Source organism: Plectropomus leopardus, chromosome 21 (genome assembly GCF_026936395.1).
Source record: "Plectropomus leopardus strain MGB_pleo_1.0 chromosome 21, ASM2693639v1, whole genome shotgun sequence".
Taxonomy (NCBI): Eukaryota; Metazoa; Chordata; class Actinopteri; order Perciformes; family Serranidae; genus Plectropomus; species Plectropomus leopardus.
Window position 1 is genome coordinate 8,238,960 of NC_142196.1, and position 10,947 is coordinate 8,249,906.

Here is a 10,947-nt window from a genome sequence, read left to right on the forward strand (position 1 = left end):
ATTAGTGTTTAGTAGATTATTTGGAAAGCCTGTTTATTTCCCTTTTAAATGGTGCCACATTCGTAAGGAACATGCATTTGGAGGATGAGCAGCAGAGCTGAGTATGTGGGTTATGTCCATGAAAAATTTGCTAAATCTTCTCTGCCAGTGCCAAACAGCCTTACTAGCTGTTTCTATTGACTCTTGTTTTGAGTTTTTGGTACCCCCAGGTGCAATGGTTGGCACCTGATTGTCAGCACCTGTGAGCATGGGCCCTGCTACAGTGGTCAGTTGGTGTCTGCTCCAAGAATTGTGTCAAAAGTAGCACAACCATGTTGGCTGACTTGTGACAAATGCTGATTGAAGAATGGGATGGCATCCCACAGCAGTGTGTGACCGGGCTGGTGACCAGCATGAGGAGGAGGTCCCAGGCTGTTGTGGCTGTGCATGGTTCTACCACATGCTACTGAGGCTCCTGTTTGTTAAATGAATAAATTGTTAAATTGCCAGTATGTCATGTTTCTTCAATCATCTAATCCACCAAATAAGAGTCAATATAAGAATAAGCTGTTTAGCATTGGCAGAGGAGATTTGGCAAATTTTTTCATGGGCGCAACCCACATCTCATCCCATAAATGCATGTTCTTTACAAATGTGGCACCATTTAAAAAGGAAATAGGCTTTCCAACGATATACGATTTATTGCCAAGAAGCGTTGTTACAACAAAGAAATAATCTACCAAACACATATCTCCTCACTTATTGTGCTATGTTTAGATTGCAACCAGCTAACTTCATAATTGTGAAATTGCATTGAACTTGGGTATTTTTACAGATGTTGTGCTTTAATTGCATTCTAATGAAGTGACTAACATGTTTTTGGTCCAAAGTGAGGCCTTATTTTTCACTTTTTGACATGCTGGATGATACAATGAGTTGCTTATCAAATATATGACTGACATCTTAATAGATTAAATGACATCTGGGGCAGTTTAGTTCACCTGGATTTGTAAATATGTAAATGGATATGTACATGTAAAATGGTTGCAGGACTCATCAGTCACATGTTCAACTTTTGAGAGCAAAATGAATTAATATAAGCAGCCAACTTCAGTCATCCTCTTGCTAAGGTTAAACTTGTAATTTGAATAATTGGTGATGTTACTGGGCAGTCACAGCAGAGATGTGTGTGGATATCTGACAGTTACACACTATAATTTGTATTTATTTTTTATTTTTTTTTACACTTTTCCCAGGGTGTCTAAAAGTGATTCTAAAAGTCTTAAAATGTCGAGTTGAATTTTATAAATATTAGGCCTCAAAAGGGATTGAATAGTCTTAATTTTGAATGTATGAAGTCTTAACTGCCACAAACATTATCCAATTATATTTTAGTTTCCTTCATTTAGACTGATCAAGCTCTTCTGTACAGAAATCCAATGTTACAAATCTTTAAAGCTGCCCTTAAAGCAACACTGTCTTTTTACTTAGTATTTCCACTGGTCTGTTCACAAAATATGGATAAACCTGACTCACTCTAATAGCCATATCCCTACATGAAACCTACCTCTGCACATGACCACATATATATTTGTTACCTTAATACTTACTTGCGATGCTTGAATATGAACGTATTAGTCCAAAATTGTCCCAACTTAAGTTAATTATCTTGAAACGGTTTGAAAATGATTATACTGAAGTGTGATACCTGTAGACACCCTGTTATCCCCATTTTTTGTTTTTATTAATGAAGAAAAATCATATGGTTCACATCATGAAAGACATATACAGTTCCCCAGGTTAAGAGTTCAACTATAATGAAGCATTTACAACATATTTTAACTTTTAAGTTGACTAAATACATTCAAACTTGCAAACTTTGCTTCAACCAAAGAAGAAAGGTCACATTTAATTTTGCATGCACTTCTGTCACCATTACCCAGAAATACTGAATTAACTGACTTGAGGGACCACACTGACCACAAGAAGCAATTAAAAGATAATAGTAAATATTAAAATATAACATAAAGTCATGAAACTGACTCAGTAATGTCTGTTTTAATTTAATTTTTAGTAGAAAACAGAAGTCTTTGGATAAGACTGCATATCTCTGTTGAACTCTACCTAGTAAAGCTTGAGTCCTCTGGTGAGTCCTGGTGATTTGTTTGACTTCACACCTGCTGTCAATTACAGCTCATTACAAGCTCCTTGACTTTCAGTGGATGAACATCAGCAGCCCTACATTTTGGTGAAATGACTCAGAATTTCTTGTGATTTTTCCCCCCTAAACAGTGAGGAACTGTTAGAGCTCCATTTGTGCAAAGAATTGATCACAACTTTGATCGGAGCGGCTTTATGATGAGTACAGTTATTGATTTGACCCATGAAGAAAGCGTCTTAATGGAGCCTGTTGACATGGACTTGACTTGTGATCTTCGTTCTGGCAGTGCTTCTTCCCAACAGGTGATGTTTTTTTTCCTGTATGCTTTGATATTTCATTCATATATCTCGGATTTCATTTTATGCTCCCAAAAAGATTTATTTTACCATGATTTTTAATAATCTGTCTCTTCAGCTCCTCTTTTGTCATTTTTATTTGTAGACTGAGCTCCCAGGTGGTGCTGAGCAGCAGACCATGAGAGTTTACCTCAGAGTCAGGCCCTTCTCCAAAGAGGAGCTCTCAGACAATGAGGATCAGGTACTGAATATGAAAGGTGTCATCCAGTCCATCAGTAAAGTACCAAAAAATAATCATGACGGTGAATGTGACCACTGTTATTTTTTCCTTTCAGGATTGTGTAGTGATTGAAAATAGTCAGACGGTGACACTGAACGCACCAAAGGGTTCTGCAACCATGAAGAGCAGCGAGAAGGGCATCGGCATGTCACTTCACAAGTTCTCCTTCTCACAGGTTTGCTACATTTGAAGTTTGTAGTACTGTTTATCTATCTGCCTGAACATGATTGAGGTCCTCATTTATTTATTAAACATTCTGGACCAGCTATGTGCCATTTTAGACCACCACACACATCAATTTTCAATCAATCTTTCTTTTGGCTTTTAGATTTTTGGACCTGAAAAGACCCAGTCCGAACTGTTTGAAGACACTGTCAAAAGCCAAATGTCTGATTTCCTGAAAGGGAAGAATGCACTGATATTCAGCTATGGTGTAACCAATGCTGGGAAAACCTACACCATCCAAGGTAAGATGGAAAGAAAACATCTGAATGAGCGCCAGTCACCGTCAAAAACAGAGGTGTGGACTCACAAAGTTGATTAAATTGACAATCAAAAAAGGACTTGCAACTAAAGTTGGACTTCAATTTCAATAAATTGTGACTTCACTTGGACTTGAGCCTTTTGACTTAAGCATTTACCACATTACAACAAGCCAATCTGGGAAGAGAAAGTTCTAGACATTTTTCCAATATGAGATGAGGTAAATGTAACACCAAATTCATTCAGTTGATGTATTTCCCTGATCTAAATATGTGCATTTTTAGACATCTGGAGAGCAAAAATTGAAACTCAAAGTTAAGGACTTGAGACTTGCCTGTCTTGACTTGGTACTTAATTTTGGATTTGATAGCAAAGACTTACTTGATACTTGCAAAACAATGACTTGCTCCCACCTCTCGTCAGAAGTCCTATGAAGTTGCTCTGCCAGTCTAAGTTTGTTGTGAAATGTTTTTAGGAACTCCGAAAGAGCCGGGAATACTTCCTCGAGTGCTGAATGCCACCTTCCACTACATCGGAGGCCGTCAGTATGAGGCGATGGACCTGAAACCCTACCTCAGGAACGATGCACAGTATCTGGATCCTGACCAAGTCAAGCAGGAGAGAAACTCAAAAGCTGCTATTTTTGCTTCAGTCAAAGACGTGAGAAAATTCCTTCAATTTAAGTTGTTTCCTACTGCTTTGCCAGAAAATATTGTGATGATATACCATTATGATGATTTGCTCCCATCTAGGAGTGTGATCCTCTCAGAGCCAGTGCTGGTTTAGAGACCTTGTCCACCGGTCTCTCATCCTCCTCTTTGTCCTACGATCAAACCGGTAACCCTCACTGATTCTACTCATACTGAACATACATTGTCATGCATTTTAAAAACAGTTTAGGCTTCGAGTTATCAGTGTGCGTTCACTTAGGGAAGTGATAGACCATTGCTATAGGATTTCAGGCAAGAATGACAAAAGGAAGGATGCCATTATGCATGATACCAATTTTTCCGTAGATGTTTTTGTTTCATGCCTTTGTCTGTCTTCATCTCCTTTAAGTGTTGGCAAGCAACCCAACAGAAGCAGACAGCAGCCAGTTTGCATTATGGGTAGCATTCTTTGAAATCTACAATGAGTGTGTGTATGATCTGCTCCAACCTTCCTTGTGCTCCAAGTCCAAGAAGCGTGCTGCTCTTCGAGTGTGTGACGACGGTGCCGGAAACGCTTATGTCAAAGGTGTGAGTTTGACTTTATCATGTGCTTTTCTAAAGCTGGTAGAAACATACCAGCAATAGTCTTTAGGCTGCTGAACCCTTTGAAACCTGAGCAAATTAGTTTGATTTCTTTCAAAAACATGGAAAGGCAATGAGTGAATTAACAAGAAATGGCCAAAAATTAGAAAGAAATTTAGTAAAAAATTAAAAACAAACGATTGGAAAAATAAGAAAATGACCTCGAGAAATTAAGAAAAAAAAAAAGTAGTATAATTTATAATTATATTAAGATTAAGAAGAGATTTATAAATATAGTTCTCTGTATTTTTTATCATTTTTCTAATATATAAAATCCAATAACCCATCTGATCTAATTTTCAGACATTTTTTTGTCACCTTTTCATGGTACATGTTGCTCATTTTGTTTTTCCCATCTTTTTTTTTTTAAAGAAATCAAACCATTCTTCTCAGGTTTCAGAGGTGTCAGTGTTTGTGAACAGTGTCTGAATGCGCAGCACAAGAAAACTGTCCATCCGGGCGTTAAAGGGTTAAGGGCTTAAAATTGAAGAAGAACAATGTGTGTTTTTAATTTCAGATCTCAGGTGGATTAACATCCAGACCCTGTCCGAAGCCTCCAAACTACTACAGTTTGGAAACAAAAACAGAAGCGCTGCAGCCACAAAGATGAACCAGTCATCCAGCAGAAGGCAAATATTTTTGTTCATTACATTTTTACTAGTATTAATTTTCTGTTTTAACAACTTACAGAAGCTTTCCTTACAGCCACAGCATATTCACCATGAAGTTACTGAAGATCGATGACAGTGCAGTCAAAAGGATTTCAGAGTAAGTATATCTCATCAAAATATGACTTAAAAACAACATTGAAAAACTGAAGTCACATAGAGTCATTACAACGGATTTAAAGGGACAGTTTGAACCAAAACAAGAAAAAAGTTTACTCTTACCTGTAGTGCTATTTTTCAATCAATGTTTTGGTGTGAGTCACCGAGATTTCTCTATGGCTGATACCTCCAACACTCGGCAGCTCTCACTAAAACAATCAAGACTGATAAATAGCACTCCAGATATAATGAAAAATATATATTTTTGATTTTTAGAGTGAACTGTTAATTTAATAAAATAAAAACTAAGAAATTTTCATATAAGATTTGACAGTACAATAAAAATTAGACAGTTGAGCTCATAAACGTCTTTGTTAATGTCAATGTATTAGAGAAGGACCTCTACAACTCCTTTGTTTAAGCATCCACATGCACATTTGTGCATCACCACTAAATGTTTGCAGGTATAATGTATACATTCTTCTTCATGTACTTAAAATATATGAAATGTGTTATAAAATAAAAAGAACAAGGGGCAAGACTGGGCTCTATGGTGCTAATATGGAACATGATGTAATTATGATAATAAAAGAGAGAAAAAATGTAGTTTAAAGGGCTCACATTTATTATCATCTGAAAAACAACAAGCAGTTTAAATGGTTATAATTACCATTCTGATAGCTACAGCACCATTAAAGGAGATAAACTACAGAAAAATGAGTTATAAATTGATTTGTGCTCCTCAGGTTTTCTCTGTGTGACCTGGCTGGCTCTGAAAGATGCAACAAAACCAAGACGTTTGGAGAGCGGCTGAAGGAGGCAGGGAACATCAACAACTCCCTGCTCATTCTGGGGAAGTGCATCACTGCCCTTCGCAACAATCAGACTGACAGGTACAGCTTGTTCTTTAAATGTGAGATTTTGATTTCAAAAACATGAGGAGAAGGAAATGATGACCCAAAAATGAGCAAGATAAGTAAAAATTTACAAGAAAAATATCTGAAAATAAACAAACAAAAAAAAGAAAAGTAATACACAAAAAGAAGCAAAGAAATGTCTAAAAGTGCTGAAAATTAAAAATATGTAAGTTTTTTTTTTTTAAGTGTAGCAATTCTGAATCTGTACTTATAATTACAATCATAGTTTTCACAACATTTTCCACCTCATTTTTTAGATGATTTTCTAATAATCCTCCAACATTTCAGATAATTTCACCTTTTACTTATTTTTAGAAACTTTCCCCCCATGCTTCCAAAAGAAATCAATCCAATTCGCTCAATTCAAAGGACTAAATAGCTTGTGAATGCAGCACAAGAAAACTGATGTCAATCCAGGTTTCAAAGGGTTAAAAGAGAGATAGCTTTCATCGGTGTACAAGGCAGCAATGACCCTGTGTGATTGTAGATGTTTTTGCATCATTGAATCCCTCCAACATGTGTGTTTTTTTGTTTTTTTTGCATCGTTAAAGTTCTCTTTTTCTTATGTGTTGATCTTCAGAATGAAGAGCGGCTACATTCCTTTCAGAGAGAGTAAACTCACCAAGCTTTTCCAGGCGGTTTTCCTCGGCAAAGGAAGAGCGTCGATGATCGTCAACATTAACCAGTGTGCCTCCACCTACGACGAGACTCTCCATGTTATGAAATTCTCTGCTGTAGCCAAACAGGTTAGTCAGAGTACATACTGGTGTGTACAAAGAGATGTGTCTCTATATAGAACCACTAATCCTCCGGGTGCTGTCTGTAGGTGGTGCAGGTGATCCCAGACAAGCCTCTGGAATCTCTGGCTCCTTGTTTGGTCGGCCGTGATGGCAAGCCTCTGTTGAGGAATGTGGTGCTCGACAACCAGGCCATGGAGAGCTACCTGTCCGAGGAGGAGCTGCTTGATGACGAAGACGAGGGTGACATGACTGTGCTGCCACAGAATGTACAACCAATAACTCAATGTCACATTCAAATATGGTTTTAGAAATCCCAGATTACCACCAATGTTATGCCAATGTCATTGATGATGTAGAAAACTGACGACAGATAACGTTTGATTTTAAGTTGTGGTGCTAACTGAAATCCGACGGCTTCCAAACATTTCATGCCAATGTTATCTTAATGTAGAATAACAACATTTAGTCATGAGGTGTGGAGACAAAACCCAATGTCTGCAAGACGTCATTGTGTTAACGTCCATACAACATAAAATTCTAACGCCGTTAGACATTTAAAACATTGTCAAACCAATTTTCATTCCAAGCTAAATTTAACGTCTGTCCAACATAAGAATGCAATGTGTCAACAGTATGTTGTTTATTCTTTCAACATGCTTTTTGTGGTGACAAGGTGGGTCACCACAAAAACAGATGATGGATCACCAAAAATTTGTGCAGACATTCATGGTCCCTTGAGGATGACTCCTACTGACTTGAGTCTCCCAACTTTCCCTCAAGTTCACCATGACATTCACATTTTTAGCTTTTGTGTCTCGACAACTATTGAATGGGTTGCTACAAAGTTTAGCGCAGACATTCAGGTTGCCCAGAGGATGAATCCGGCTGACTCTGGTGATTCCCTGACCCTACCTGTCGCACCACCATTATGGCGAAATTTGTGTTTTTGAGTGCAATAGCTCTATGAGATGGATTTCTATTTGGTGCACTTATTCATGTTCACCCGAAGATTAATTCTAATAACTTTGATGATCCCTTATCTTTTCATTTACGTAAATCATACAGTCAAAGTTTCAATTTCTCCAATATGTTTGGTTTAAGACCAATTAACTGCAAAACTAACATTCTATCCACATCAGCTGTAGGCTATTTCGTGTTTAATGCCAATTAGCAAATATTGTTAACCTAACAGAAAAACAAGATGGTAGACGTAAAATTACCTGCTAAACATGGTACAGTAGTTGGGGAATAACCTTCATTCATTATGAGATACAGTGTGCAGCTCAAAGTTATCTCCAGTAAATGTTCTCCTCACCTAGGAGCTTGTAAATATGATTGAGAGCCTGCGAACAAAACTCCTGGCTGAGCGAAGACGAAACCTGGTTCAGGAAATGGAGATCCGGAAGGAAATGGGAGACGCCATGTTACAGCAGCTCATGGAGAGTGAAGAACTGCGCAGGTAAGTTACTTTTCTTTTTAATTTGCAAGAGAATGCCAGTGATGCACATCTCCATTATATGCACACAGTTTTCATTTTTGTGATTTTCAATATGTTTTTTAAAAATGCTGCCACATTTTCGCTAAGTAAAACCTTGTTAAAGGCCAAATGACACTAGACTTGGTGGATAAGATTTGTTAAACTTTTCAGTCGACAGATAGAAGAACTGAAGGAGAGCTACCAGGAAAAACTGGAGAACACTTTTGAGATGTACAAGGACGCTATCAAAGAACATGCCTACCAGAGTGCTATGAACAATCTGGAAGATAACTACGTGCCTCTGGATGAGTTCATTGCTGAACAAGAGAAAGTGGAGGTATGTCTTTTAATGAACTGTTCAACTTCTCCCTTATGAGCATTTCTGCATGGTGTTATTGTTTGCACCACTGTTGCAAAGACATTTGGATCACTTTGTATTTTCCCCTGAGTAACTACCACAGTTACTTGCTAGAGACAGTAACTGCAAAGAAGTTGACATTAATACTCTTTGCTTACTGAGGATGGCTACTGATTGCTACCAGGGGACAACAAAAGGGATATTCTCTTCTGTCTTGGTTGCACAAAGGTTCAGGTACTTCCTTTGTGCCATAATCTGAGCCTTCATTTTCCCAGAAGATTGTACCTGATGGCAGGCAGAATTACATAGTGAAAGAGAGGCTTATAGGTAACCAATCTAAATGACAATGGTGTCATTATTATAGAGCCATTACATTGTCCAATCAAAATTCACTTCAAAATGACAAGTTGGAGTAAAAATAGTGTTTATTTCTACTTTAAGATATGTTATGAAATTCTGCACAGTTTAAATCCCTGTACCTTAAGTCTGTTGTTGTATTATGAATAGTCAAATTTGACCTCATAGTAATTGGTATTGTCCCATGTAAAGCCACCAAAGAAAACCTTCAGAATCCTCAGATTTTGGGGATATCATTAAAACTTCATATTTTTCTCTCACCAACTGTGTAGGTCCTGAGACGCAAAGTGTCGGAGCTGGAGACCTTAACGTCCAGCATCAGAGGAGTGTTTGCAGCTCCAGCAGTGGATCAGTCATGCCAGACTCAACCATCTAAAGGGACAGAAGCAGCAGGTTAGCATCCTGTCTGTTCATACACACAGCCTAACAGAAACTGTCGTCTGGGATGAATACTGACAACTTTATTTTCAATCTTATTGGTTGTAAAGACATTCATATTCAGCATATTTTTACAAATATTTTTATGTTGTATTTTCAAATCATTATACACCAATCAGCTTGTTTTCGCCCCACAGGAGACGATCGATTCAAATGGCTTTACAAAGAAAAATGTGCCATTGAGAGGATGTGCGAGGATAAACAACAGGTAACAAGGACAACATTTTAATTATGTATCTCAATTAAACATCAGCTCAGTGGAGTTATGTAATCAATCTTAATTTTACATGTTCGGTTCAGTTGATTTTGTCCTTAGAGAAAAGGCTGATGGAGCTCAATAAAACGCTTCAGCAGTTCAGAGATGACTTCATGGAGAAATCAGCGAGTTTGGAGGCTCTGCAGAGGAAGGCTGATGATCAGGTGAGGGGATTCAAAGTAGGGGTATACACAGCAGGGCAGGTTCAACACGTAAATAATGACAAACAACTTCAAATGGCACAAAAAAACCAAACTGTTTCTTTTTACTCCATCAAGACAAAATATATAGATGAGGTCCTCCGGCAGAACATTGAAAAGGACAAGGAGATTGCTGACAAGGACAGGGAGATTGCTTCGCTGAAGGCAGAACTTGCCAAACTCTCCCAGAAGTCCCCTGTGCAGATGAAAACCAAGCGGGGCCTGCTTGCCAACATCAGGGAAGCGGTGACCTCTCCAAGGAAGGGAACAACCAGCCGAACGCTCAGGAAAACGCTGCGGAGTGCACATCACTGAAAAGCCCAGCATCTGCACTAAAGGAGATTTTTTAAAAACTTGTACAGTTTTAGGGTACATGGTAAAAGAAACAAGTGTTTCATCATTTTATTCAGGTGGAGTGTTTCTTGTATTTTTATGTGTGTTTATAAAATAAAATTGCTCAAAACTTCTAGGCATGAAATCTATTTATCTCAGTTATTCCCAATATCAATTCCTTTGGTTTTGGGATGACTTCAAGTCTAAGTACCATTAGTGTGATGTCATTTCATAGCCCCAACATGTATGGTTTTATTTCTCGGGCTCTGCTTTTAACACATAGAAACCGTGTTATGCATGCATACATACACTGCTATAGAAATGTCACGCCACAGAGTTCATGCTTTGAACACAGACATGTGAACCTGGTCAAATGAGGCCGTCCATTATGTAGTGCCTGAGGGGAAATAAACCACAAAGGACCCTGATAGGCTAAAGAAACCTGCATTCAAATCCCTAAGTGCATCACTATTCAATTTGCTTATTTGTCTATATCAGTAAAAAATCTATTAATATTCAACCAATGCAATACATGAAACGTAATATTTCCCTTTTGCTAATAAATGATCTGTTATGTAGCATGTTTACCTTTACAGTTGAATAAAAGAGGTGT

At 37.9% G+C, this 10,947-nt stretch overlaps 1 protein-coding gene across 1 annotated transcript; it reads left to right on the top strand.

The window, feature by feature from the left end:
• Positions 1–2,173: 2,173 nt before the first annotated feature.
• Positions 2,174–10,468, top strand: LOC121960845 (kinesin-like protein KIF20A). Its single transcript, XM_088071826.1, has 18 exons — positions 2,174–2,442; positions 2,582–2,677; positions 2,772–2,891; positions 3,045–3,183; positions 3,675–3,859; positions 3,952–4,036; positions 4,259–4,435; positions 5,009–5,120; positions 5,197–5,259; positions 6,005–6,151; positions 6,756–6,921; positions 7,002–7,181; positions 8,235–8,374; positions 8,564–8,729; positions 9,380–9,500; positions 9,683–9,753; positions 9,846–9,965; positions 10,080–10,468. The coding sequence occupies exons 1-18, from the start codon at positions 2,335–2,337 to the stop codon at positions 10,314–10,316; spliced, it is 2,433 nt and encodes an 810-aa protein (XP_087927952.1). The 5' UTR covers positions 2,174–2,334; the 3' UTR covers positions 10,317–10,468.
• Positions 10,469–10,947: the final 479 nt, after the last annotated feature.

Coding starts and splice junctions, on each gene's coding strand:
- LOC121960845 (XM_088071826.1), top strand. CDS start 2,335: ATGATGAGTACAGTTATTGATTTGACCCATGAAGAAAGCGTCTTAATG. Junction 2,443..2,581: donor GCAGTGCTTCTTCCCAACAG/GTGATGTTTTTT, acceptor TTTTATTTGTAG/ACTGAGCTCCCAGGTGGTGC. Junction 2,892..3,044: donor ACAAGTTCTCCTTCTCACAG/GTTTGCTACATT, acceptor TTTGGCTTTTAG/ATTTTTGGACCTGAAAAGAC.